At 57.3% G+C, this 26,762-nt stretch overlaps 7 protein-coding genes across 7 annotated transcripts; 5 read left to right on the top strand and 2 right to left on the bottom strand.

The window, feature by feature from the left end:
• Window positions 1-119: 119 nt before the first annotated feature.
• SODALDRAFT_337327 (hypothetical protein) lies at window positions 120-7,699 on the top strand (the record flags this gene model as incomplete). Its single annotated transcript, XM_028612671.1, has 14 exons — window positions 120-243; window positions 334-2,553; window positions 2,671-2,701; window positions 3,207-3,290; window positions 3,426-3,703; window positions 3,822-3,855; window positions 3,890-3,960; window positions 4,053-4,388; window positions 4,691-4,710; window positions 4,978-5,528; window positions 5,682-5,922; window positions 6,044-7,045; window positions 7,324-7,555; window positions 7,662-7,699. The coding sequence occupies 14 exons, from the start codon at window positions 120-122 to the stop codon at window positions 7,697-7,699; spliced, it is 5,262 nt and encodes a 1,753-aa protein (XP_028463073.1).
• A 2,602-nt stretch (window positions 7,700-10,301) lies between these two features.
• Window positions 10,302-13,089, top strand: SODALDRAFT_60167 (hypothetical protein). Its single transcript, XM_028615523.1, has 2 exons — window positions 10,302-11,319; window positions 11,386-13,089. The coding sequence occupies exons 1-2, from the start codon at window positions 10,681-10,683 to the stop codon at window positions 12,940-12,942; spliced, it is 2,196 nt and encodes a 731-aa protein (XP_028463072.1). The 5' UTR covers window positions 10,302-10,680; the 3' UTR covers window positions 12,943-13,089.
• A 631-nt stretch (window positions 13,090-13,720) lies between these two features.
• Window positions 13,721-14,995, top strand: SODALDRAFT_60139 (Shr3 amino acid permease chaperone). Its single transcript, XM_028615522.1, has 3 exons — window positions 13,721-13,755; window positions 13,849-14,025; window positions 14,162-14,995. Exons 2-3 carry the CDS (start codon window positions 13,965-13,967, stop codon window positions 14,788-14,790), a joined length of 690 nt encoding a protein of 229 aa, XP_028463071.1. The 5' UTR covers window positions 13,721-13,755; window positions 13,849-13,964; the 3' UTR covers window positions 14,791-14,995.
• Window positions 14,996-15,892: 897 nt separating this feature from the next.
• On the top strand, window positions 15,893-18,031 carry SODALDRAFT_60086 (hypothetical protein). The gene is made up of 3 exons (XM_028615521.1): window positions 15,893-16,163; window positions 16,255-17,225; window positions 17,365-18,031. Exons 1-3 carry the CDS (start codon window positions 16,050-16,052, stop codon window positions 17,909-17,911), a joined length of 1,632 nt encoding a protein of 543 aa, XP_028463070.1. The 5' UTR covers window positions 15,893-16,049; the 3' UTR covers window positions 17,912-18,031.
• Window positions 18,032-18,680: 649 nt separating this feature from the next.
• Window positions 18,681-20,552, bottom strand: SODALDRAFT_381442 (RNA-binding domain-containing protein). The gene is made up of 7 exons (XM_028615165.1): window positions 20,434-20,552; window positions 20,166-20,351; window positions 20,030-20,064; window positions 19,896-19,947; window positions 19,751-19,817; window positions 19,518-19,665; window positions 18,681-19,391 (listed from the first exon to the last, which is right to left on the bottom strand). The coding sequence occupies exons 2-7, from the start codon at window positions 20,240-20,242 to the stop codon at window positions 18,916-18,918; spliced, it is 855 nt and encodes a 284-aa protein (XP_028463069.1). The 5' UTR covers window positions 20,243-20,351; window positions 20,434-20,552; the 3' UTR covers window positions 18,681-18,915.
• A 951-nt stretch (window positions 20,553-21,503) lies between these two features.
• SODALDRAFT_363070 (hypothetical protein) lies at window positions 21,504-24,353 on the bottom strand (the record flags this gene model as incomplete). The annotated part of the gene is made up of 9 exons (XM_028614527.1): window positions 21,504-22,816; window positions 22,875-22,953; window positions 23,045-23,065; window positions 23,220-23,445; window positions 23,525-23,553; window positions 23,580-23,649; window positions 23,752-23,924; window positions 23,959-24,317; window positions 24,341-24,353. 9 exons carry the CDS (start codon window positions 24,351-24,353, stop codon window positions 21,504-21,506), a joined length of 2,283 nt encoding a protein of 760 aa, XP_028463068.1.
• A 1,005-nt stretch (window positions 24,354-25,358) lies between these two features.
• On the top strand, window positions 25,359-26,658 carry SODALDRAFT_328577 (hypothetical protein). The gene has a single exon (XM_028610736.1). The coding sequence runs from the start codon at window positions 25,796-25,798 to the stop codon at window positions 26,519-26,521; it is 726 nt and encodes a 241-aa protein (XP_028463067.1). The 5' UTR covers window positions 25,359-25,795; the 3' UTR covers window positions 26,522-26,658.
• Window positions 26,659-26,762: the final 104 nt, after the last annotated feature.

The following is a 26,762-nucleotide window of genomic DNA, read 5'->3' as shown; positions in this document are numbered from 1 at the left end:
CTCCAGATCTGTAGGCATGATAGTCACTTCCAGTTGATAATCCGTAGGACCTTCGAGTGTGGCTCGGAACCCCTCAGCGGTCCCTTGCTACGGGCGCCGGGCGTCGTCAAAACTCCATCATGTCCTCCGACAGCCTACGAGTCATCGCCCTCATCTCAGGAGGCAAGGACAGCTTTTACTCCATCCTTCACTGCATAAAGAATGGCCACAAGGTAGTTGCGCTGGCCAATCTGTTCCCGGAGAGCGAGGGCAGGTCCGGCCTGGAAATAATCGAACCTCATAATAGCGCCGACGACTACTGCGATGCCAGCGGTGCCAGGACGTCCTCGGCAGCACGAAATGGCCACACTGGTAACGGTGACGACGACGTGGACTTGAACAGCTTCATGTACCAGACCGTCGGCCACCAGATCATCCCTCTTTACGCCGCAGCGACCGGACTCCCGCTGTACCGCCACCCCATCCTCGGCGGCGCCAAGTACGAAGGCCGCGATTACGACGCCCACCAGACGGCCTCTGCCCTCGCGGGAGATGGAGATGGAGATGGCGACGAGACGGAGAGCATGGTACCGCTCCTCCGCGCCGTCATGGAGCGGCATCCTGACGCCAACGCGCTGTGTGCCGGCGCCATCTTGTCCACGTACCAACGCACCCGAGTCGAGTCGGTCGCCCTGCGCCTTGGCCTCACCCCGCTGGCCTACCTGTGGAAGTATCCCGTGCTACCACCGCCTCGCGGATCGGTCGGCGGTGACGACGCGCAGTTGCTCTTCGACATGGCTGGCGCGGGGCTGGAAGCCCGGATCATCAAAGTGGCGAGCGCGGGGCTCGACGAGGGGTTTCTCTGGGAGCAAGTCAGTTCCGTCGCCGGTGTGGGGAGGATCAAGAGGGCGTTGCGTCGGTTCGGGGCCGCGGAAGGGTCTGTTCTCGGAGAAGGGGGCGAGTTTGAGACGATTGTCGTTGATGGACCGGATGATCTGTTCCGGAAGAGGATCCACGTCTCGGAGCATGAGAGGAGGGTGATAAGAGAGGGCGGTGGCACCTCTTGGTTGAATTTCCAGGTGGCTCACCTTGAGGAGAAGAATGGCTCTACAAAGAGGGACGGTGACGATCAACTCCATGTGCGTATCCCAGACCTGCTGGATCCGAGGTTCGATGCGGTCGCTGCCAGCCTCTCCGAACCGACATCAACTCGATTAGAACCGAAAAGGACATGGTCCGTCGTGGGCGGGTTGGGACGGCCTAGTCACCGACCCAACGGCCCGCAGCCTCGCCGGCACGAGATGTACTGGACCGTGGCCACTGCCACTCAGAATCATACCGGCAGTTCCATCGCGAATGAGACGCGCTCGCTCGTTGAGACGATCAGAGGCCTGCTGGGTACCTCCTCACTGCCTACGACCGCCATCACCAACACGATCATTGTGCTGAGACGCATGTCGGATTTCCCCGCCGTTAATACGATTTACGGTGGCTTATTCATGCACGCGAACCCTCCCTCGAGGGTCACCATCTCTTGCGGGGGACTGCTACCTGAAGGACGCAACATTATCATCCATCTCGCTGTTCAGGCCGACCTCGGAGCCGCGGACCGGAAAGGTCTACATGTCCAGTCGCGGTCATACTGGGCGCCGGCCAACATAGGGCCTTACAGTCAAGCCATTGATGTGCCTCTCTTCCGCAATGCCATCACATCCCTCGCCACGGCCCCCGATTCTTCGACCGACAGCGCATCGAAGGCCAGGGCGATTTCCATAGCTGGCCAGATCCCCCTCTGGCCCGCCAGCATGACCATCCCAGCCGACGCGGACATCAAGACGCAGATCACGCTATCCCTGCAACACCTCTGGCGCATCGGCACCGACCAGCAGGTCCAGCTCTGGAGCGCAGCAGTCGCGTATTTCCCCCGCACAACGTCCGCAGGGGGGCAGATGCAGGAGAACAGCAGACTCGCGTCCCGGGCTTGGGAAGCCGCCCACATGCACGGCGTCGGGGGAGACTCCGACTCGGATGACGAAGAGGGCCCGGATCCGTGGGACAGGAGGTACAATCGCAATCACAACGCGTCGTTCGTCGTGTCCTTTGGCGCTGGTGGGGGGTCGCACTCCGGAGAGGGCGCACCGCTCCCCGACACGTCGGTGTTCAAGTCGGACGACGGGCAACCCTGGCCGCCCATCCCGCCGGTGTTTTCGGCCGAGGTCGAGGAACTGCCGCGGCGGTCGGGGGTTGAATGGCACGCGCATCTGGCACTCGCGGGTCTTGATGCCTCCTCGGTAGAGCTCGTCTCCTCTACTCACACGGAAATGTCGGCGGGGGGGCTGCGTTCGGAGTGCCGTGTCCACCACTTCATGGTGTCGGGCGTGCCGGTGCGCAGCGTTGTCTCGGTTGTCGGTGTATCGGGGCAGGAGTTGGTCGAGGTCCGCGACGTTGTGAGTCGAGCTTACTCGCTGTCACTGCCTGATGGGGTGGAGCAGGACGCAAAAGCACCGACTCCGTATCTGCTATACGTCGACTCGGAAAGCGCCAGGCATCCCGGGGACCTCGGTTCAGAGGGGAGTGACGTTATGACAGGGGTGATTCCTTGTCGGTCGATTTGGTCAGGGGATTCGAAAAGGATGGCAGCTGTAGCTCTGTTTAGCTGCCTGGATCAGTCTGCAAGCTAGCAAGACTAAGGTATACCGTGGCGTGGCGCTTCCGACTCGGAGTCGAACTCGAACTCGAGTTGTTGCGACGTTTGAGCTTTGTGACCGGAGAAGTATGAGTGCCGGTAATTACGTAAAATCTTACATAAGTCATGGATCAGATCCACTAAGGTAGAGAGAGGTACCCGTAACCATCAAGTCCAAGAAAGCTTATCGTTATCGCAAAAGCATCAAATGAAGACTTCCAGACTTCTACCAACACCTAATACGTCCTGTGATGCTCCCCACGAGAGCAGGGGAGAGGGGCATTGACATCACCCTTCCCTCGACCGATCTTCGCATTCGCATATCCGTACTCCGTACTCCACACTCCGTACTCGCCAAATCGCCAGAGGTCTAAAAAGAGACGGAACAAAAGGCAACCATGGCGTCCCATGGCGTCAATACAAGCTCCTCCTCCACTCCTCCACCTCCTTCTGCGTCTGCTGGACCTCGCCGAGCTGGGAGCACCATCTCCTTCGACGAACAACAGCTCGCCCGGTCCCAATCCCACCCTACTACGCGTAGCCCGCGCTTGTTTGCCCAAAGACACAGCACGAACGAGCGCATCAATCATATCTTGGAGGTACACGGAAATGTCCAGATCTCTTTGTTTCCTTTCGTTTCCTTTCCTTTCCGTCTTTCTCTTCCTCCTCTTCGTTCCCTCTTCGTTCCCTCTACATTCCCTTGTAGACATGCGCTTCGCTTCTCTTCCCTCGACTAATGCTCCGCCTCCTCCCGTCACAGATCGCCCGAGAACGCGCCGAAACGATGGGCGCAACCAAGTCGACGACCTCCCACCCCGGAACCCAGACCCAGTGGGGCGGCCGACGCATCGCCGAGACCGACCGCATCACAGACGACCACTACAGCAGCGCCGACGAACACACCGGCATCATGTCCCGCGCGCCCGAACGGCAGTACCAGTCGATCACCACGTCGCCCCCGTCTGCGCTCCCTGCGCAAGCTGCTGCTGCCAGCGGCGGCGGCGGGGCCCGAGCCCGAGCGAGGAACCCTTCCACAGCGTCGTCGTCCCGCGGCGGCAGGCCCCTCGAGGACGCTTTCGCGTCGCAGAGAGTGGAGCTGCCGCCGCCGGCGACGGCCCACGACACGGACGATGAAATGGACGGTGGGCCGACGGAGAGGAGGAGCAGGAAGGAAAAGAAGAGGAAATCACGTAGCGGTGGTGGTGGTGAGCCTTGGCATCAGAGCATCGTGACGCACTTTGCGAGTATAGAATTGGAGAATAAGGGGAGCGTGGCGCGAGACCACCTTGCTTTGGGTAGGTCATCCCCCCCTTTTTTTTTCTTCGCCCTATTTCCTTTCTTTCTTCTTTCTTTTCTTTTTCTCTCCCCGAGATTGACACGGCGCCAGAACGCACGTTCCTCGCCTGGCTTCGCACCTCTCTCGCCTTCGCCTCCATCGGCATTGCCATCACCCAGCTCTTCCGCCTCAACACGTCCCTAGGCGGACATGCCGACCATGACCCGACGGGGACGACGTTGCGCCGGCTCGGCCAGCCCTTGGGCGCCACGTTCCTGGGCATCAGTATCGTCATCCTCTTTCTGGGCTACCATCGGTACTTCCATGCCCAGCGCTGGATCATTGCGGGCAAATTCCCCGCGAGCCGGGGCACCATCATCGGAGTCGCCTTCATCGCCTTCGCGGTCATGATAGCGAGTTTGGTTGTGGTGATTGTGGTGCATCCCGGTGACCGTGAACTATGATGTCGAGGGCAGATCTGCAGATCTGTCTTCCTTTTCTCTATATACCCTGACAGTCGGTTTCCTTCTGTCATTGGGACGGATCGCATATGGCTTGTTTGAAGCCACTACTATCTTCTCCGTCCTGCGTCTTGTTGCGGGAATGGTCTTTACAGGGTGCTTTCTGTCTGGGCGTCTTTGGTTTGCGATGGGTCATGGGTGGTTGGCTGCATGAGAAAAGGGAGTTGGCGTTTGATCTCTCCTTGTTTTCCGATTATTTATTTACTTTGGCCTGGGAAATATATTAAGGTATACATGAGACATGTGCAGTGATTACCTACTGTCGCCATGATGGCCATGGGTTCAGGTCACTGTTGGCTAAAACCTCGTCACTGTCTGTCACTGTTGTAGTTTGTATGTACCTTAATTACCTAAGGTACACTGTAGGTTCAGTGGGACCGCTGAATCAGGGCCCTAGCACCATGAAGGTTCAACGCTGCTGGTCATTCTCATTCTCATTCTCAACCCTCAACACTCGACACTTCATCTCAACTCACTACAACAGTCCTAACAAAAACTAGGCTTTTCACACCTAGATCTCACATCTACTCATCCCACCAAACAGAATACAGGAGACCACCAAAGCCATGCCCCCAAAACCCCTCCCCATCCCCGCCTTCGCCGAAACCCAACTCTCCCTCCTCAACACAGAACTCCAAGCCGACCTAGCGTCCTCCAAGGACCTCATCTCCAATCACACCCCGACCGCGCTACAAAGGGCAGGCCAAGCCCTCATAAACCTCTATGTCTCCTCCCGCCGCACAGGACCGGGAGGCCGCACCGTGCTCGAACTCGCCCCGGACCCGTCTCTCTCCTCGTCTGACACGAACGCCGCGGGTCCGCTCCTGCCCGAACACGGACTGCGCACCGGCGATATCGTGCTGGTGGCCGATCAGCCCGCCGGGAGTGCGCGGAAGCGCGAAGTCAGGGAGCTGGAGAAGAAAGGCGCGCGGGGGGTCGTGGTCAGGGTGAAGAAGGATGGGGTTGCCGTCGCTATGGACGATGGCAAGGAGGATGAGAAGGAGGAGGCCGAACTTGCGGGACGGGTTTGGATCGTTAAATTGGCGGACGAGGTGACTTATAAGAGGTATGTACTCTGTTGTGTTGTCTGTTGTGTTGTCTGTTGTGTTGGGGAGTCTACTTCCATCTTCACTCCAGTCTGCACATAACCAGTTCCCCTTTTCTCTTTCGACACAGATATGGCCGACATGGCTCGCTGACACGGGCGGTTACCCCCCAGGATGAAGCAGACAATGGAAAAGCTCCAAAAAATGCCCGAGTCGGAATATTCCACCTTTATGCGAGTTCTGTTTGGCCTCGAGAGCCCTTCTCCTGTCCCGGCCGACCTCTCCTCCGACCCCTCCGACCCCGAGCTCGCTGCGATCCAGTGGAACGATCCGACCCTGAATGAGTCGCAAAAGGATGCCATCCGATTCGCCCTGGCCTCGCGAGAGATTGCTCTCATCCACGGCCCGCCTGGTGTAAGTCGCTTCATGTTTCCTTTGCCGTACTCCCCTCCTCGTTCTAGTCCATACGCCCCCCTGAACGCCGACGAGAGTCCCTTGGCTTACATGACCTACTCTCACACTTTGCCCCTCTCAGACAGGAAAAACGCATACCCTCGTCGAGCTCATCCTCCAGCTCGTCAAACGGGGCCTTCGCGTCCTAGTGTGCGGCCCCTCCAACATCTCAGTAGACAACCTCGTCGAACGCCTAGCCCCGCACAAAGTGCCCCTCGTGCGCCTCGGCCACCCGGCCCGCCTCCTCCCTTCCGTCCTCGCCCACTCCCTCGACATCCTGACGCAAACCTCCGACGCCGGCGCCATTGTCCGCGACGTCCGCGCCGACATGGACGCCCGGTACGCCGCTCTCCGAAAACCCCGCCTCCCCCGCGCCGAACGCCGCACCACGTACGCCGACCTCCGCGCGCTGCGCCGCGAGTACAGGGACCGCGAACGCCGCTGCGTCGCCGACCTGGTCGGCGGGGCCCGCGTCGTGCTCGCCACCCTCCACGGCGCCGGCGGGTTTCAGCTCCGCCACGAGGCCTTCGACGTCGTGGTGATCGACGAGGCGAGCCAGGCGCTCGAGGCCCAGTGCTGGGTCCCCTTGCTGGCCGCCCGCAAGGCCGTGTGTGCTGGCGACCATTTGCAGCTTCCGCCGACGATCAAGTCGCTCAACTCGAAAACAAAAACAGCAGCAACAACAACGAAGGCTACACAACCGGCGGCGGCGGCGGCGGCGCCATTAGAGGACGGCGGGGACGACAAGGACGGCAAGGACGGCAAGGACGGCAAGGACGACAACTCGGTCAAGGGCATGTCGCTGGAGACGACGCTCTTCGACCGGCTCCTGGCCCTGCACGGGCCCTCCATCAAGCGCATGCTGACGACCCAGTACCGCATGCACGAGAAGATCATGCGGTTCCCCTCGGACGAGCTCTACGAGGGCCGCCTGATCGCGGCCGAGGCGGTCAGGGAGCGCCTCCTGCGAGAGTTGCCGTACGGGGTCGAGGACGACGAGGACACGAGCGAGCCGTTGGTGTTCATCGACACGCAAGGGGGGGACTTTCCCGAGAAGAACGAGGAGGACGACATCAAAAACGATGTGGGACCAGGGGCGAAGAAGACGCGGTTGGGGCTGCATGGCGAAAGTAAGAGCAATGAGATGGAGGCGGCGGTGGTGCGGCAGCATGTGCGGCGTCTTGTTGACCTGGGGGTGAGGCCTGAGGATATCGCCGTTGTCACTCCGTACAATGCCCAGGTGAGCTACCTACCTACATATCCTCTTTTTCTTTTCTTTTCTTTTCTTTTCTTTTCTTTTCTTTTCTTTCTTTTTCTTCCTTTCCCTATGATGGAGTCGGAGAGGATGGGACAGGCCGGAAGAAAACCTCGTCCCTTGTTAGAGCCTTACACCCTCGCCTACACGACGTCGCACTGACGCTTCATGTCCCCCAGCTCGGCCTATTGGCACCGTTGAAAGAAAAGTTCCCCGGCATTGAGCTGGGGTCGGTAGACGGATTCCAAGGCCGCGAGAAGGAGGCCGTCATTGTTAGCCTGGTGCGCAGCAACTCGCAAGGAGAGGTCGGGTTCTTGGGGGAGAAGCGGCGGTTGAACGGTAAGCTATGTCCGCCGCGAGAGCATCGTCGTTTCGTATTCCACCACTCTTTGGGACGCCAACTCGTGCTGACGCGAGTAATGAAGTGGCCATGACGCGGCCGAAGCGGTCCCTGACGGTTGTGGGAGATTCGGAAACCATTAGAAGGTGCGTAGATGTCTCTCTCCCTGTCTTTGCTGGTTTCTTTTTTCTTCTCCTTTTTTTCCTTTTATTTTTTATTTTTTCCTTCTTTTTTCCTTCTTTTCTTCTTCGTCTGTCGCTCTGGCTAATACGGATTCTTGTACAGAGGCAGCCGGTTTCTGAGGAATTGGATGGCGTTCCTTGAAGAGAATGCCGACCTCAGGTATCCTGACGTCTCAACCTTACAGGCTGAGTGATGCCAGGCATGAGCGTGAGGGAGGTAACCCATTCGTACTGCTCCTAGGAGGCAAGATTCGCACGAAAAGGGCTTCGAGAAGGCCACCCAGCGAATGTGGAATACGGAGGATGGAATGATAGGGTATTCGTATGTTGTAGAGAGTGTAATTAGTAGATATGGCCGAGAGAGACTCGCTTGGACCTTCTGCTCCAGCTGATACAACATTGGCAACGAGTGGGATGGATGTTTCAGGTCATCTCAGACATGCTGGTATGTGTTCGTATATATTACAGTCTGTGCCAACCCTGTCGGAACTCGTCCGTCCTCGTGGCTGCTTGTCCCTGCGGCTGCCTACGATAATTCTCCTCCCGTTCGCTTCTGTTTCACTCCGGGAGTCGGTTGGTGATGAATGAGTCCTTGAGAGTTGTCCGTACCTACCTTTGACCTGGCAACGCCGAGTTGGCTAGCAAGGACTGGCCATATAGCCAATCCCCTTGCGGATCTCTATATACCCCGGCCTGGCCATATCGGACCATCAATGCGACGTCTGGAGGTCGATCACCGATCATGCTACCAACATGACGTCGTCATAAGCCGTTGGCCACTCAAGTTTCAAGGGATCTTCAATCGTATCACACCCCTCCTCGGCGTCAGACGTGCGAGTGAATATACGCAAAGTCTTCCTGATAGGGAGAAGACGTTGGGCAGCTGTGGCACTCCGAACTAACAAACGTGAAGCGCGACGATTTGTGTGAGCATGGAAAGGATAAGTACCTTAAGGTACATAGAATAGAGGTGGGGTTGGCGTTGGGGATAAAGGGTCAATGACGGCCAGGGCCGGCGCCTTCCCGTTTCAGAGTACATTGTAGGTACGTTGTACGGGTACGGAAAATATAAGGTAAGGTAAGGTACAGTGCAACTCGGTACGAAATCTGGATTGACCACCTGAGCTTGTCCCAGGAAAATAGAATAAGAAATCGATCCAGGAAGGCGCTTGGACACGCTACGAGGGGTGTGGACCCCTGCCTTGGAGAACCCCTGGAAAATACATCGAAGAAGGACAGTGCACTTGGTATCGTATTTTGTACGAAGCTTTCATTATGAGCCCTCTGCTTCCTCTTCAGCCCTCTTTAGTCCAAAATGCAAATGCTTTTACGTGGTATTTCGTGGCAACCCGACCCTGACCCATGACCTCGACGCCAACCTTGAACCCCCATTCCTCCGAAGCATTACTCGTTCAGGGGCTGCAGGTGCAGCTGCAGCTAGTCAAACTCCGGACAACTCTTTTGGCACACGGACCTCCAACGGACCGACGAGACGCTGCACCCACCTGCGCTGCTATGGAGCCAAAGAAGCAGGGGGCTCAAGCGAGAAGCGAGGATCGAGAAGCGCAATGAAGCGATGAAACGAAATACAGAAGAGAAGACGAAGGAACAAAGCGAATACGAATAGGTTCTTGATGAAATAATAGCCCGAGAGTCTCTCCCCCCTTGCGCCATTCAATAGAGGAACGACGGTCTTCTCTCTCTCTCTCGCTCTCTTGTTCTCCCCCTTCCCTTTTTTGGTTCTTTTTTGTACTCGCCATTTCTTGCATTCTCTACCTAGGTACGTTGCACGGATTGAGACTCGGTGTAGAGCTTTCCGGGCTCCGTATACAACGTACCTACTCCGGAGATCCATGCAGATGGTACGCCGACGACCTATCGCTCACCTCCCACCGAGCCACTATCTTACCTTGGCTCGTAAGCAGAGAAAACGGGGTACGGGTAACTTACATTAACCTCCCTTTCCCTCTGCTTCTACCTGCATGTGGCTGTCGCAGTTTGTTGCCGTTACTTTCGCTTTCCCCGTCTCTCGCTGGATCGCCTGCTCCGTACCTAAGGTAGGTAGGTACCTTACCTTACAGTAGGTACGTGTTGGTCTTCCTTTCCTTGCAGGTGCACTACCTTAGCGTTTCCCCCTCCGTCTCTCGTTCCTTGTCAATTTTCTACCGACTGGAATTTCTCTCCCTCTCCTCCCTCCCTCTTTGCTCCTCGATCCCTCTACTGATCCCTTCCACCTATTCACCTCCTCAACTCCCTACCAAGACTCCCCCGTTTCTGTTCAATTCTTCAGACTCGGAGAATTTACTTTGCATATAAATGTGTTTTTTATTGTCTTTCCTTTCTTTTGCTCCCCGCTCTCATTTCTCGGCGAAGCTTCCGGGGATCCGCACCTGATCTGACAGAGCCGAGCAGGGTATCTATCTAATCTGAGCCTCACCTGGGTCAGACGGAGCATTCCGCCTCCTCGGTATCCCTTCATCCTTTCATCACCTTCGTGTCCCTCTTTTACTCCCTCTTTTTCTCCCTCCCCCATTGATCAATCTCGCATCTTCTCTTCATAACCACGCCGTTTCCGCTGCTTTCCCAAGCTCTGGCTGGCCAGTCTCTACCGAGTAGAGCTTTCAACTTGTTCGAATCGGCTTCCAGGGAAGAGGAGCATCAAGCCGTGTTGCTCTTTCGTACCAGGGCCACCCTCCCGCCCAGGGCGCATAGACACGCATGACCAATTTGTTTGTCCAACTACCGGTACCTCAACTTCGACAACCTACTCGGAGCCCCTGCGAGACGACGTCCTGACATTCATGACAAACTGTCATTGAGCTCCGCTCTCCGACGACTCGCAATCCCACCATGTTCCCTGGCTAGTACTGGGCCACCAGCCATATACATCATCTTCTCTTGCTCGAACCCCTCAGCGGTCACCCCGCTTCCCCTCCTCCACAATGAAGGTCAGCATTTTCAAGTCTGCATCTGCCGCCGGAGATCCAGCCTCCCCTCGTCCCAAGGCCGGCCAATCCATCCGTGGCAGAATCTCCGGCCCCATCCCGATTCTCATTCCCACCGACGATGAATTCCCCGTGCGCAACCCTGGTGCCGGCATTGCCATGACTGCAGGTGGCGACGCCCATGACGACCAGCTTCAGCATCAATCCTCGGCCCCGCCAGATTTCGTGACTCCGGTCTCGGCCCAGGTCTCCCGTCCCGAAATTGCCCAATATACCGGTTCAGGTTCAGACTCCGGTAGGGAACTAGCCGCCGCCGCCGCCGCTGCTGCCCTCGCTCCCGGCCCTAGTACTAGGGCAGAGGCTCTTCAAACCCCCAGCGAACCCCCTCCCGCAGTCCCGAGAGAACCCCCTCAGGGGCACAGGAGAGCCAACCCACCCAGCACCGTGAGGTATTCGGTTGTTAGCGAGGCGACGCAGGGGACTGGTAGCAGCAAAGGGAAACCGCAGCGGAAGAAGTCTACTTTGAGGGGTGCGTTTAGCAAACTCTTTGGTCGTCGCAAGAAGAGCGAAGGACAGTCGTTTGTCAGTGCACAGCGTGTCTCTACCTTGGATGGCCGGCCGCAGCAGCAGCAGACTGTAAGCTTTCTTTTCTCCTTTTCTTTCTTTTTTTTTCTGTCTCTCTTACCTGGTGAGGTTGACAAGTTCTCCTTCCAGGAACCCCCTCCCATGGCGCGAGAACGCAAAGAGAGCGAATCGAAACGGTCGGCGTCCCTCCCCATCACCGAATTCGACCGAGCACTCCGGTCTCACTCGATCGGTCTGAGCGACATACACGCCATAGAAAGCGCGCGAAACTCGATGCACGCCGAGTACGGTCTGGCCGCCCGCAGGAGAGCAACCATAACGACGAGCCAGATTTTCAGGAGTCGGGACGGCGAGCTCGCCGGCCTGTCGCCGAGGCCTGTCAGCACACACGCACACGCACACGCCCGCGGAAGCCGTTTGTTCCCCATGGAGGAGAATCCCGACGAGATTGGCCGGGCCATCACGAGCGATACTCTGGGCCACAGGCGGCGATCCAGGAGCCTGAACGGCCTCCACAACGTCGAGGGACGGAAGGTGAGGAGGAGGAGCGACGAGATTCGATACTGGCGACAGAGCCACGAGGCTTTCCTTTCCCCCACATCGTCCGGTCCGCCCCAGCGCAGCGGCCCGGACGACGAGAGGAGAGGAGGCGACAAGGCGTCGATGGATCTGTCGGTCCAGGAAGAGGAGAAGCCTTCGCAGGCGGCCGTCGCACTACCATTCAACTTTGGCGACTTTACACATCTCAATCCCACCGCCGGCATGAAGATCACTCAGGCAGTGAGCTTGGAGACGCGAATCGACAACCTGGAGGCCAGAATGGGCAGGATGGAACGGATGGTGGCGCAACTTTGCGATGCGCTTCCTGGGTTCCAGGCCCTACCGGAGCTTCACAACCCTCCTCCAGACCGACCTCCCCCGCCGGTGCCGGTGCCGGTACCCGTCCCCGCCACGAGCGCAATGGCGCCGGAGTCCCCTGCGTATCAGAAGGCAGTGCCTATTAGGGAGCGGGACTCCCCTGAGCGCAGCCCGTCCGGGTATTCCAGGGCATCCCAGAGGTCCTCGGACGAGGGGCCTAGCCACGTTGCCTCTCCTCCGCAGCTGTCGGCCCCGTCTTTCCACCAACGGCCGATATCGGAGGCGACCATCAGGGAGACCGCCGACCTCCCGATGGCCCTCGCCCACCTCGAGGCGGAAATAGCGTCGCGACAAGTGCTGGAAGCGCGGGTGGCAGCTCTGACACGCAGCCTCGACTCGCTGCTGTCGTCGCAGCAGCAGCGTGGGCTGTCGGGGGACTTTCAGCCGCCTCCCACGGCCAGGTCTTTCGGCCACGTGTCGGCTTTTGACCACGACGACTCGGACGAGGAGAATGGCCTGCACTCGAAGAATGTGCACCACCTGGGACCCGAGGATTCGGGACTGGCGACGGGGAGCACGACGGGGGAAGACGACTACTCTGAGCCGTTCGAGACGCCGCGCGAGGAGTTGACGTTTGGCCAGGGTGTCGCGTACCAGGGAGGCACGCACTACGCGGGCGGCGAGGGCGAGGGCGAGGGCGAGGGCGAGGACGAGGAGGATGACGGCCAGCAGCAGCACAAGAAGGCGCCCAGGACGATGTCGCTGGGGCAGTTGACGCTGGGAAGACTTTATCATGCGCGGACGACTGCGATCTGATAATAGCTAATGGGGTCGTGCATTGGTTTCTACGTTTTCTACTCGGTGTGTCGACGTTACGTTACGGATAGCAATGGTTTGGGAGTCTGCCTTTTTTTTCCCTTTTTTTTCCTTTTTTTTTTTTTTTTTTTTCCTCTCGTGTCATGATGCGCTTTTGGTGGGCATTGGCGGGCGGTACAGCGCGTGGATTTTTTTCTCCTTTGTACTTATATCATGACGCATGCTATTGCGAGCGAGAGCGTGACGCTGTAATTGATCTGGTCTTTTGCATTTTTATCTGTATTTTTCTGCATTTTACTTGTTGCTGTCGTCTTGATGAGATGCCTCCCGATATCGTCCATCGTCCATCGTTGTTAGGTATCTTGAAAGTATCGGTACATGTGTGTCGGCTGTTGCTGTTGTTGTGTCACGTATCCGCACGAAGTGTTGATAAGGATGTCGGAGTTTGAGCTTGGTAAGGCAAGGTAATGCTGTACCTTTGGGCATGTACTCCGCACGTATCTTGTGACTACCTTACTTGTACCACCCACCTGCCTGATTCGTCTAGCTCGCCCCAGACCTCCCCAACTGCCCACTGTCTTCAATTCGCCGAAAACGGGACCCTTGACGGCTTACGGTGTACCCTGAAGCCTAAGAACGCCCCCGTGCCAAGCGCAGAGCGAGCTAAGAAGTTCGAGAAGTCGTGTCCGTATCCTATCCGCGTCGAAAACTCGTCCATCCTCTTCTTCGACCACCATTGTCGAATTTCCCACATCGCCACCTTTCGACAAGGGGAATAGACAAATTTAGAAAGTCAGAGCCAAAAAAAAACGAGTAAAAAACCCCCCCAGCCGTACGAACGTGTGCGTCTCGAACGAAAGGGCCATCTTTTGTTTCCCTACTAACCTGGACATTTTTTATTTCTAGGCGATTTTGGGGCCATTTCGACCTTCACCTCCTAATCTCCTCTTGATTGGATCTCCTTCTGTCCCGCAGCGTCCAAAAGCCGACGATTACCTCTACCCCTACTTCGCCAATTCAAGATGGCGACTACTAAGAAACAATATGGGTCGACTTCCTTTGCGACCTTTCTCATTATTGGCCGTACGTACCTCCCGTCGTCTCTACGACTCCCTTTCCCTTTCCCGCCATCTATTTTTTTTTCCTCTCCGCCCTGGCCAATACCAATTCGCAATGGCTCAAAGGAAACAATCAACTGACATCTCACCAAACGAACCAGCGACTTGTTTCTTCCTAGGCATCCTCTTCGCCTTCTTCCCCTACGACTACCCCCTCCTGTGGACCTCGGCGCCCATTCCCGACGAGTACTACGGGCACGTGGAGACGCACGTCCGCTTCGTCTACGAGTCCCCCCCGCTCATCGGGCGGCTGCTCTCGACGATCATCCTGGTGGGCTTCCTCGGCTTCTTCATCAAGCTGTTCAACCCGTCCGAGGCGAACGTGCTCTTCGACGGCGCGAGCCTGATCCTCTACATGATCGGCGTCGGCGTCTACCTGACCAACATCGTCAAGGGGCTCCGCGCCGTGGGCAACGACATTTGGAACCGCGACGACTGGCAGGAGAAGCGGCTCCTCGGGGACCTGATGCTCGGCAAGGAGGACAGCCTGCGCGTCATGGCCGCCAGCAACACCATCCTCGCGCTCGTGCTCGTGGGGGTGCTCGTGCTCCAGGCGGGCCAGTGGTATGCGGAGAGCAAGGAGAAGGAAGAGTGGGAGAAGATGGAGGCGGAGGACCGTGATCAGGCTGCCGCTGCCGCTGCCGCTGCTGCTGCTGCTGGTGCTGGTGCTGCTTCTGCGGGTACCGGGAAGGGGTCTGCTGGTTCTACTGCCACGAAGAAGAAGCAGTAAGAGGGTTCGTTCCTTCGCGTACCTGCGTTTGGGCCTTCTTTCGCCACTCGTCTGGTTGTTTTCCTGGATTAGGTTAGAGGGGAGTTTGTTGGGACAGTTGCATGAAGGGTGGTCTGGAAAATGTGTGCACGACGAAGAGTATCATGGTACATGGGGGAATAGCACATGCGTCGCATTTTGCCCGGGTTGCAGGCGTGACAATATTACGGCTTTTATTGCTATTGGTGGCAGCGATGCGTCGAGATGTCTCTGTACGAGATGTGTGCCTTGACGGGACACGAAAGATTCAATCGGTTCAGAAGACGATGTTTGAACTGCCCAGAGAAGACGCCACAGGACGTTTATCGACACAAGGGGAACGTGTGAGGCGGAAACAGGAAAAATAGGGGAGAGTTCCTTCCAACCAAAATCTATTCCCCTGGCGTCTCCCTCGTTTCCTTCTGCGCATTTGGTTCCTCCTTCTCTACTTCTTCGACCGTCTCAACTTTGCCCAGATTTCGACTAGCAGCAACATCTGCATCTTGACCAGCCGAGTGTATCGAGGACGACGAAGCTGTTGTCGACGCACCGGCCTTGGCGTCCGGAGACACAGGCGGAGGGTTATTGTCCCTTATTTCCAGACCGTCGGTTGCCCCAACTATTGCATGAGAAAGGAAACATCGGTTAGCAGGATGTATGCCTATGCGCATGTGTACAGCGTAGGAGAAAAGGGATGAGTCCGTACTGGGGTTGCCTCCTCCACTGTTGGTCGCCATTGAGATGGTAGTTTATGAGGATTGCAATGTTCAAGCTTGGTCTTCAGTGGGCTTGAGTGAACGACTTTTTCTTCTGCTAGATTGTTGATCAAAAAGATGGATAAATGGATAATGTATAAGGTGAAGTCTTTAAAGGGCATTCTTTGCCCCTAACATTCCGCATCACAGTGTACGCTCCTCGCAAGCTCAACCTGTGTTGCAAACTGAGGCGCAACGACGTCATACGTAGGTACTCGATATGCTCTGCTGTAATTATGGCTTATATAATCTTTTTGGGTCCTTCGCTTGGCCCAAAGTCGTTACACGAACCTAGAGACGATTATGTAACCCGTACACTCTCGTATATCGTACTACGCGTCCCACGCGTAGCGTACTCCGTAGCCTTATGAACGTCACCTACGAAATACACTTCTCTGTGGTCGTCATTCCTGTCCTCTCGGCTGCTGTTACTTGAGAAGGCACCACAAAATCGAAATGCAAACGAAGTAGACGGACCAAAGCAGAATGTCTTTACGCCCCTGGCCCTCTCTTAGGAGGGCCCTTCTCCCTGGTTCCGGCCTCTCCAGAAGGTGGTCCTCGACTACTACCCGGTTCACCGTCCATGGCGGAGGGAGCAAGGTGAATTGAATCTCAGCTTCCCCCTTGCGAACGATCCCCGTTACTCGTCGTGTAGTGTTTGTCTTACTTGCTCACCAGACCTTTCCGCTAGCGTGATCTGCTCGACGCCGTACTAGCCACGGCACCAGCGCAGTCTATCCGTCGCAATGCCGGCCAAGACGCTGTGGTCATCCTTGCCTCCCGCCATCACGCAACGTGGCTCTCGGACCAGGAATTCATGGCAAACCTCCTCGAATCTTTCTCAGATTCCGAGCCACAGGAGGTCAACGTGCTAGCGGCCGTCGTGGATGGTCTCCCCCCCCAGTCCCGCCAAGGCGACCCGCGGCAAGGCTTCTCCATCTGCCACGGCAAGTTGGACCATGTCCTCCCAGGCCTATGGGATCCACGGGACGCCGTAACCTCTCATCCCGTCAGGGGAGCCGAACCCAAAGCAGCATTGACCTTCTCCCGGGGCTTTCATCTCCTTCCCGGAACCGGCACGACAACACCCCTCCCACTCACCTGCACCGTTCCTCTGTCGAATACCATCTTCCAGAACCAGCAGCCCTTCACTCTGCTCGCCAGCCACTGGCGCAAGGACGGCCCCGGATCCCCGTTCTCCCTGACCCGGATGGTAACCAAGCAGAGACAGGACGTCGGCTGCTTCGACGACGACACCCAGGGCCAGTTCTCTTCCGTCTCCGCCCCCCTCGTCCCCATCACGCCGCCCCGGGGGATCCTCGCCGGCCTGGGCAACATTGTGAGGCAGATCGATGTGGATGGCAGCGTCACCCCGGCGTCCAAGGAGCTCGAGGTGGCGGTCCAGCGCATCTACGACGGCTGGGACGACGGCGCAAAGGGGGGTCGTCCGTCGGGGCCCATCGGCATTTGGGCGCTCGTTATGCCGTCCGAGGTGGCGGGGTCGGTTTCCCTCCCGTCTTTCGGGGATTGGCCGTCACCCCTCAGACTGGGTGTCGTGGACGAGATGTTGCTTGTGGAGCAGCAGCGCGCCTGGCTCCGGTCGGGAGAGTCTTGTCTTACCGGCGCTTTGTCCGAGGGAGGGCGTCTCTACCAAGTCGGCAAGTCTTTTTCTAAAGCCCGAGCTTCTCCATTACTTCTCATTACGTCTCATTACTTCTCATGACTTCTCATTACTTCTCATTACTTATTACCCGTTTATACCATGGCTCCGTTTGCTAATGACGAAGAGGGTAATAGTCAGTGGAGGAGGTGGCTGGGGCAAGAAGCAGGGCCTCCTGTCGCTAGATCCAGACACGCTGTTCCGTAACGCCGGCGAGGACGGGCTGGATGAGTTCATCCGGTCGTTCCGCGGAGGGCATGACGGCGAAGACGCAAGCTCTGGCGCCGCTACCACCAACGGCGGTGTTGTTTCCCGTGGTTCCATCATCCAGTTCTTCGTTGCCGGTGCCGATGAGACGGCTGCGAACGCCGCGCCGACGCTAGAAACTGCCGAAGAATATGCGGGCGGAAGAGCCGTGTTTGGCTTCTCGCCCCGTGCCGGCCACGTCCTCGACGGTTCGTCTGCGGGAGAACCTCCTCGGCCGTCCTGGGCTATCGTGCCGGACCTATTCGGCGGCGTGTCGAGCGATTGCATCTACCTCTCGACTACGCCTCGTACTTTGAGGGGCGACGGTCAAGGACCGCGAATGCAAACGAAGATTAATGTGCCGGAGTCGTTCCTCCGGCCTACTGGGCAGAGTGGGGAGGTCGAGTCGGCGTCATGGCGTCGTGTCATCAGTCTCTGCTGATTTTGGACCGGTAAGGGGAGTGAAAGAGGGGAACGAACTCGAGCTCGGCACGAAGAGGGCGACAACGACAACGACAACGACAACGACAACGACAACGAGTACCCGATAGGAGAAGCAGGTACTAACTAAACCAGCTGTGACTGTCCAAGGTAACACGCACATTCCAAACCGACTACGGCCGAGCGACAAAGACCTCTTACGCCTGTCACGGGTCAAAGTTTCATCTGGACAGGCATCCCATGCCCAAGTCTTGTAAGATTTTTAGAGTCTTTCTTAGTCGTCTCAATGCTGTAAAAGAGCTGCGGCGCCTGGGTTCTCCGTCCTGCGACAGCCATCTAACATGTGGTGATGGTAAGTAAACACGAAGACCTTTCCAACATTGATTTCCTCGGCATCCAATATATTTCTGTATGTATAGGCATAGGCCGCTTACGACCTCAATCGCCTGTTTTCATGGCCAGTTCGTGTTGCGACAGCATCTTTAACTCACCCCTGTATTTTACCTCGCTAGGGTAGTCGCAATGAAAGGCGGCGATGGCGTTAGAACCACAGTCCACCCTGGTTATACCCCCAGCCACGTCGACAACCAGCGGGGTCTACACGTACTTTACGGAGTATTATAGCAGGCCGAGGTAGGAGGATGTGTATTCGTATGGCCATCTCAGCGGGAAGAGGTCGGGGAGCGTGTTCATGTTTCCAGCGCAGAATTATTTATATCTCCAAACGCATTCAAGAGTCGATTCATTAAAACCAGGCCAGACAGTCTTACATTGAACCTATCCGTGCTGCAGCAGAAGACATGACCCTTGCAGAAAGTCTCGGAGCCAGCTTCGGCATAAAAAATCGACATCGTTGTAATGCGTGTTCCTGTTGTGAAGGACCAATTTATTGATGTTTACACTCTTTTGTCCACTTTTGCTAGCTGTGGTTGTCGAATCAGCAATTAAGCGGTGCTGGGTGCTCCCAAAGCTGGACCATGGCGCCGTAGAACTTGTTCATACTTCCTACTCGATCATATCGATATCGTCCGTCGCCGTCTGGTCACTGCTGACCGCTCCGGTCTGAGCAGGAGCCGGGGCCCCGTTGTCGCCGCCGCCGTTGAAGTAATCCGCCATTTCCGCATCCAGTTCTTCCTGCGTCTTCCTCGGCCGTTGGCCGCTTCGGCTGTTCCCTCGGCCTGCCGGCGCCGCCTCTCTCCTGGCTCCTGGTCGGCGTCCACCACCGCCGCCTCCTCCTCCTCGCCGCCTCGACGGCAGGGGGCTGCGCGAAGAACGCGGGCCGGGGACGTAGCGGTCGATTCCTCTGCTCGCCGCCTCCTCGACATCCTGATTTCGAGTGGGGGACAAGGACCGAGACCTGTCGTCGGGAAAGGTGATGCGTTCCGAGAGCGGGCGGCTCGGCATGACTGCGGTGTCGAATGGGTTTCGTGACGCGCGACTGCGGCGGCCGTCGGGTATCAAGGTCAATCGGATGGGTTGGCCTGTCGGGGGGGGGGGGGGGGGGGGGGGGGGGGGGGGGGGGGGGGTCATTGTGGCGGTTAGCGGATCGAGGGTTTCGCTCAAGAGAAGACTTGGGTTTATAGAGTCAAGGAGAAGGGGGAGCTTGCCATTGGCGTTGGCGCCATCGAATTCCCGAACGGCCTTTCGGGCGTGCTCGGGGTACTCGTAGGTGACATATGCGATGCCCTCTGATCGTCCGGCACGGTCGTATACGAGCACAAATCTCACGATCGGCCCCACTCGGCTGAAGAGGTCCTGTGCGGTATATGTATGGTAAGCCAAAAAAGAAGTGCCAAATTAGTGGACGCGCGCACGCGCAGGCGCAAAGTATCCAACGCACCTCCAACTCTTTCTGCGTCAAATCATAGTGGAGATTCTCGACTTTCAGTTTCGAAGACGTGGGATCGCTATGTTCTCATGTCAGCGACAGCTGTGACCACCACCGCACGGCAGGTGGGCCCAGGAGAAAGAAAGGGAAAACCGACTTTTGCTCGGGGGGGGACTCTCTACGGCGTCGAGGGGCAGATCGGCGAGGACCTAGAAACGGAGTCAGTACTTGAAAGGGCAAGTCCAGGCGAAAAGAAAGCCTGAAGGCCGACGAGTTGGGGTGACACAGTACGGGAGTCGTCTTCATAACGGTCGTGGACCCATTCGCTAGACGTAGCAAGACTCTTGTTAGCAGGCCGGCCGAAGAAGGCGCTTCGACACCGACGAGGAAGGGAAGGGGGGGACGGGGGACGGGCTAGTAGCATTACCTGTCAAGATCTCGAGGCTCGTCTCTGTAGGACTGTATCGCCCGAAGCGACACGGTTAGCGCGAGGACGTCGTTCATGCAACTGCAGTCCCCTTTGGTCGCCCCCGTCCAAAAGTTGTTTGGATGTTGGATTGGCGACCAAAGAGGACGTGAGGTTGCCGGGATTTCATGAGGGAGGAGGTGCAACCTAGACCGTTAGCCTGGAGACGTCGAGCCGCGGGGAGAGAGTTCGCTTGATGATGCACTGAGGGGAAAAGGCATGTAGATACCTTTCGAATGCCGTCTCGAGGGTAATCGTTGTCTCGTCGAGAGGAGCTGCGCGGACCAGCGCTGCCGCCAGTACCGCCGCCAGTACCGCCGCCAGTACCGCCGCCAGTACCGCCGCCAGTACCGCCGCCAGTACCGCCACCGCGGCGACGATTTTGAGGTCGCTCGGTCTTCTATCTCCAAATGTTAGAGGGACACATCCTTAGAGTCCGACCAGGCCGCTGGCCGCTGGCAAAAGGTCTACGCACCTTCTCGGAGAGGATCTCGTCGAGGCTGCGGTCCAAATTGGCGGCCATCGTGGCTGCTTAAAAGTCGGGTTGAACGTGATAGATAGAAAATGCGAATTTATGCCGTCGTTTCGGTGGGATTGGATGGCCTAAAACCTCAGGGATGATTATGCGCGAGCTTCTTTGTAGGTGTGGACTGTCAGACGCGATGAAGACAGAGAGAGAGAGAGAGAGAGAGAGAGGAGAGGGAGCAGAGCATTGGTTTGTTGTTTGGATTCAGGCGAGGCGTGACCTCTGAGTTTGAAGTATTGAAGTAACTCTGTAGCTCCCCAAAGAAAGCAGGACGCCACTCGGTCTGTGGCTTGAATTGGGGCTAAACTGTGGGGTGGTTACCAAAGTACCAAGTAGCCAGTGTATCAAGGGACATGATGCTGCAGAACCACACTGTATGGGCATCTTATCAGTTTTGTCACAATGCACCCTGTGCACTGCACTACCATGGAGAGACATTTCGACCTTTCGACTCCAATCATTCGACTTCGCGAAGCGACCGACAGCAAAGTAAAAAGACAACGCCCAAGTCATCACGATTCACGAAATCATTAGGAGAGACAAGGCAAATATTTTCCTCGACTGCAATTTATATTCCCGGTAAGGACAGAAAGCTAAGTCTAACGGTCCTCTTCCAATCAAATAGACAAGACATTATTAGTACCATTTGGTGTCCTCACTCTTCTGCTCCTTTTTTTTCTTTCCTCCTTCATTCTCCCATTCCCACAACATTAAAAACAAAAACACCAACATTCTAAGCAGGTCGAGGGTACCGACAATTGGGCCGTTCACTTCTAGTAGCCGCCGCAGTGACCGTGGTAGTAGCAGTCTTTGTAGCTGTACGAGGAGTACGACGAGCTGCTGCACCAACCACCCCAGCAGCTCCTGCGCTCCTTGTCCGGCTCCTCCGAACGCTTGGCCTCCCGGCCGCCCCGCCAGGGACGACCACGCGTGCCCCGCCAGGGCTGGCGAAAGCGCCACCAGGGGTAGCGATGGCGATAGCGCCACCACCGGGCCGCCCCGTCGGCCTCGGCCGTCTGTGCGATCTGGGCCAGGCGCGCCATTTCGTTGGACTCGGCGAGCTCGGCGGTGGCGAGCTCGTTGGCCAGGGCTTCGTCGTCGGCCTCGGTGGTGGCCGGGTTGGGCTCGGTGGATTCGGCCAAGTCGGCGGAGTCGATGGCCTCTGTGTACTCGGTGTCATCGTCCGCCTCGTTGGGCTCCATGGGCTCGGTGGACTCGGTGGCATCGTCCGCCTCGGACTCGATGGGCTCGGCGGATTCAGGAGCCTCCTGGCGCTTGTTCACGGCGGCACCGGCAGCGGCGGGGTTGCGCCCGGCACGGCCCCAAGGCGGGCGGCGGCCGGGGGGGTAGCGGCCGGGGGGGTAGCGCCACCAGGGGTTACGGTAGCGCCAGCCCCACCACTGCGCGTCCGCCTGCTGGGCCTGCTCGGCCTGCTCGGCCATCTGGTTCAACTGCTCCAACTCGGCGGCGGTGAAAGACTGGTCGGCTAGCTGAGCCGGCTCAGCCTCCTGGGCCTGCTGAGCCTGCTGAGCCTCCTCGGCCTGCTGGGCCTGCTGAGCCACGGCGGCGTCGGCCTCCTCGGCGCGCTTATGGTGATGCTTCTTGTCCCCGTGGTGGCTCCAGTAGTAGTTGTAGTACCAGTCGTACGAGTATTTGTAGTCATAGGAGTGGCCATGGTGGCCGCCGCCAGAGGGGTCGCGCTTCTCGGGATCCGTGAGGTGCGGCTTGCCCAAGGCAGGCTGGGGGGCGCTGGGCACCTGGGCACCGGGCTCGGCGTCGCGCTTGTTCTTCTTGTGCCAACAGTGACTGTGGCACCAGTTGTACCAGTCGTGGTAGCTGTACGAGTAGCTGTGCGAGTAGGACTGGTGGCAGTGGCGGCTGTGGCACGACGACCCATGCCCGTGGTACTGCGCGTCGCGCTTCGAAGGGGCAAAGGCCGGGTTGACGGTCTGCGCGCGCTGGGGGACCGACTTGGTCAGCTCCAGGAGCTCGGGAGCAGGCGCAGGGGCGGCGAGCACCCCGGCGACGGCGGTGAGGACGAGAGCTGCGGTGGTCTTCATCTTGGGACCGCGAGGGAGCCTTGTTGCTACCACGATGAGAAAAAGCGTGGAAACACACACACAAAAAAAAGGGGGCAAGGGAACTGTTGGCAGGATGGCTGAGCTTCCCGACTATGAAGGGAGACCTCTTGAGCTGCTGTCCTTGCAAAGCGGAGAAGAACTTCTGTAGAGTATAGAGAGCAGGATGACGGGGGTTCTTATACTCGGAATGGAGTCGGGTTTTCGCTGGCTATGGTGAAGCCACGCCCACTCACTCCGGCCTTCGAAGACTGCCACTGTCACATGGAGAGGTCCTACAGTCTCGGCTTTCCCCAGCCCCATCACCAGCCATCACGGACCTGACGTTCTAGGTCCGGTTCCGTTCTTGGGGAAAACTCAACCAAGGTCGGGTGGACATCTCTAGTCTATCCCTCATCCGATTCCGTGCACCTGCCGGTCCCAACTCTGATGGTCCGTCTTCACCCAATAGACCATAATAGATAAGCATTTTGTTGGGGCACAATCAGGCCATTCTGCGGGTCTTGGAGATGATGAGATGATGGAGTGAGGGAGAGGGGTTATTGGGAATATTGGAAGAACATTCGGTTGAATTTGGTCAAGATTGCGCTGGTAATGGTGCCGAGACAGAAAGGCGGGACGGGACGTAAGAATATCGCTGGTGGCCCGTCAAATGAGGAACATCTGGCTAGCCGGGTCCATCAAGGTCGTCGCATTCTCGCAGTGCTATGGCTGACATTCGGTCCGGCGACTTGACGAGAATGTCCTACCGCGTGGGATGAGGCTACAAACATGTGTCGGTTGAGCGAGCGAGTATTTCGTGGCCGGGGGGTCGGGACAAATGTCCAGACCGTCTAGAGGACTTGGGCCACAACATGAGACGCGAGGGCTAGTATTTACCCTTTTGACCAACCCCCTCTAGAAAGAGGGAGGTTGGGGATGAAGATGGGTCGTGAAATCGGACAAGTTGGACGATGATTCGCCGTCTTCGAGAACGTTACGGGTACTTTGTTGTCCACTTTGTTGTCTCCTCGCCCCTGCCAAGACGACGTGAAGAGAAGAGCGGCCGAAGTTTGCTTTGCTTGTACCCCTCAACGGCAGTAGAGAACTTCTTGTGGAGGGCCTTGCCAGCAGGCTCTGCAGAATGGAGGCGTTGTCTTCATTTCCACACAGTAGCCCCAGCTGGCGGGACTCGCAACGGGACTCGCAACGTGAGGTGAAACCGGAGTAACGTTAACTGTGGTCGAGTTCGGCCGGCCATCTCGATGGCAAAGCATATGAGCTCACTGGACTTGGATAACGGCATGGCTGGAGAGGTTCGGATAATTGTAAATTTCATGGTATGATGTTTGTGGTTGATTTTGTTGAGGGCCGGCGGTCTCTGACGAAGATGAGACGGCGAGGCAACGGCGGCAACGCTGTCATCGGCCGATGGTACCTGTCCATAGTGTGGCTTGACAAGCCGCCGAGAGAAGAAGCGGTTTTGATTTTTCTCCTGGCCGGTGTGGGAAGGTTTCTGACGGTCTACCGCTAGAGCGAACCAACCCACAAACCATGCAGCGTCATGGAGGACAGATATTGGGGATCCGGAGGAAAAAGGACCGAACGTGGGTAGGGCTGAGGCAGTTTTCTAGTTTGTCCCTCCCTTGTCTCCAATCGGATGAAGCGGCTGGAACAGTCGATCGATCAAGGGAATTGGAAAATAAAATAAAAAATGAAAAAAAGAGGTGGTTACGCCGCTCGCCAATGACGAAAAACCAGAGATGGTCGACAACCTATTGTCTGCCTCAACAAATCAGCGTTGAAAAAGAGGATTCGAGAAGGAGGACGGCCAGGGGAAATTCAAAGGCACTTGGAGTCCTTGGAAGCTCCGGTCAATTAGTTCTCAGTCGGGCCCTGAGCTTGCAACTCCCTGCGTTGTTGGATTCAAGCTCGGCGTGAAGTATAAATCACAAACCTTATGGTCCGTCCGTGAAAGGCGAAAACGACGAAACGTCACGCCAGGGCGGTAAGAATGGCAAGATGGCAAGACAACGACCCATAGCGCCCTCCAGCCTCCAGGGGTGAGGGTAAGGCGAGACGGCTACCAGTGGAAGGACGAGGATCCGACGCCAACCCTAGGGGTATTCTAGTCGAGGAAGCTGTTGGTATAAACGGTCAGCAGACATAGGCAATAGGTAGCAAGAACCAAGACCAAGACCAGAACTCGGATCTAAAGTCGAGGTGTTTATGTGTCGAGGTGAAATCGTGAGAATTTCCGAAGGGGGAAAGGGGGAAAAGAGACGGAAGTGAATGGGGAAGGATCAAGTCTACGACAGCATCTACAGTATATATACTGTGTATAAACTGTATACGGCACGGTCTATCATCTCGGTGCTCGTGAGTAATCAAGTTCGGGAGGCAGCCGCCCCAGCCTAAGGTAAGGTAAGGTACCTGTAGTACGTATCTTTCGGCGGGGTAGGTACGTCGTATAATGCCGACGTTACGTCCGTACGTTGTAGTGTACATTCATCTCCCTTACTAATAAGGAAGGTACCTACCTAATTCTTACTCTCTCCCCAAGTTCGTCATCAACTATTTCGAAGCTGCAACACAATCACCAACTTCCCCCAAGCCACGCTGCCATCATGTCGTCTGTACCGCCCATAGTGACCAATGCACCTCCTGACGAACCTCCCCCATCCTACGAAGAGGCAGTAGGCTCTTCAAACAACTCAAACAACCCCTTTCTACAACCAGTACGACCAGTCCCCGCACGGCCCGCACCGTCCTCTGCAAGTCCGAGTGGCCCATTCCGTCCTCGAGCGCACTCGGCCCGGGCAGAATCAACGCAACCTTCCCTCCCGACCAGCCCAGACCCAGCAGCGCCACCAAGTCCCAGCAGACTCTCGCCATACCCAGCCTACCAAAATGAACACCGTCGAGCGGCATCATCGCCCTCGTCACCCGCCGCCGCACGGCCCCAACCCGGCGCGAGCAGCAGCGCACAAGCCCCGAAACCGGGCCCCATGGCCCCCATGGCCCCCATCCCGCGCCAGTTCCCGACCGCCTTCGACGTCTACCGTCTCCCCTTCACCGACGACATGGTCCTCGGCGAGCACCCTTCCGAGCCCATCTACGCCCTCGAAATCCGCGCCGGTTTCCGCCGCGACGTCGAGCTCGTCCTCCACTCCGGGCCCACCATGGGCCACCCTCCCCTCGCCACCCTCGAGGAACCCCCGCCGTTCGGCCAGAACCAGAATATGCTCGTGCGCCTCCCGCCGTCGCCCTTCCCGGGTGCCCCCGCCGTGGTGGCGCTGGAGACGGTCGTCGACTTTCCCCGCGTGGGGTTCGAGTTTGCCCTCGAGGTGGGCAATGGCAGTGGTGGTAGTGGTGGTCAGGTGCCGATGGAGCGGTTCGAGTGGCGCCGCAGCCGGGGCGACGCCGTGGCCAGGCTTGGCGGGATAGGGTACGGGTGGAAGCTCGTGCGGTTGGCGAATGGGCCGCCGGCGGGGTCGGATCGCGCGGCGTGGGCGAGACATATCGTGGCCAGGGGGAGTGACGGGGCCGAGGTCGTTGCGGCGGTTTCCGAGTCGTCGTCGTTTATGAATCTTAGCAAGGTCCTGCGCTTTGGCTTTTTCGGCACGGGGGATTCGGGTTTGTTGGGCGAGAGGTGGGCTATTATGGCGGTGATGACGGCTCTGGGGTTGCATCACCGGTATCAGCAAGGCCGGGACAGACGGAGGTGGGCATGAGTTGTGGTGTTTCTTTCATGGTTCTTTTTTTTTTTTCATTTTCTCTTCATATCCCCTTCTCTACAGTCCCTGTCTTCTTAGTTCGCAGTCTACTTTCAGCCAGTTTCTATCCGAATAAGGCCATGCCATGCTAAGAAAAGGGCATATTATTAATATCCCATGAACTTCTGCTGGGTACCTATACGGGTAGCTGACCGTAGCTCTGTGCTGTGGTTTTGTCCCACGTGGAGCGAAGTGTGAC

Source organism: Sodiomyces alkalinus (genome assembly GCF_003711515.1).
Source record: "Sodiomyces alkalinus F11 unplaced genomic scaffold SODALscaffold_11, whole genome shotgun sequence".
Lineage (NCBI taxonomy): Eukaryota > Fungi > Ascomycota > Sordariomycetes > Glomerellales > Plectosphaerellaceae > Sodiomyces > Sodiomyces alkalinus.
Note: the sequence above shows the minus strand (reverse complement) of the source record. Positions and strands in the feature narration are given on the sequence as shown.

Excerpts from the sequence above, each read along its gene's own strand:
- SODALDRAFT_60167 (XM_028615523.1), top strand. The coding sequence starts at position 10,681 with ATGAAGGTCAGCATTTTCAAGTCTGCATCTGCCGCCGGAGATCCAGCC. Across the intron at positions 11,320-11,385 it reads GGCCGCAGCAGCAGCAGACT|TTCTCCTTCCAGGAACCCCC; the intron begins GTAAGCTTTCTT and ends GAGGTTGACAAG.
- SODALDRAFT_60139 (XM_028615522.1), top strand. The coding sequence starts at position 13,965 with ATGGCGACTACTAAGAAACAATATGGGTCGACTTCCTTTGCGACCTTT. Across the intron at positions 14,026-14,161 it reads GACCTTTCTCATTATTGGCC|CGACTTGTTTCTTCCTAGGC; the intron begins GTACGTACCTCC and ends CAAACGAACCAG.
- SODALDRAFT_60086 (XM_028615521.1), top strand. The coding sequence starts at position 16,050 with ATGTCTTTACGCCCCTGGCCCTCTCTTAGGAGGGCCCTTCTCCCTGGT. Across the intron at positions 16,164-16,254 it reads TCCATGGCGGAGGGAGCAAG|CGTGATCTGCTCGACGCCGT; the intron begins GTGAATTGAATC and ends CCTTTCCGCTAG. Across the intron at positions 17,226-17,364 it reads CGTCTCTACCAAGTCGGCAA|TGGAGGAGGTGGCTGGGGCA; the intron begins GTCTTTTTCTAA and ends GGTAATAGTCAG.
- SODALDRAFT_381442 (XM_028615165.1), bottom strand. The coding sequence starts at position 20,242 with ATGAACGACGTCCTCGCGCTAACCGTGTCGCTTCGGGCGATACAGTCC. Across the intron at positions 20,065-20,165 it reads GAGCCTCGAGATCTTGACAG|CGAATGGGTCCACGACCGTT; the intron begins GTAATGCTACTA and ends TGCTACGTCTAG. Across the intron at positions 19,818-19,895 it reads GAGTCCCCCCCCGAGCAAAA|CGATCCCACGTCTTCGAAAC; the intron begins GTCGGTTTTCCC and ends ATGAGAACATAG.
- SODALDRAFT_328577 (XM_028610736.1), top strand. The coding sequence starts at position 25,796 with ATGGCCCCCATGGCCCCCATCCCGCGCCAGTTCCCGACCGCCTTCGAC.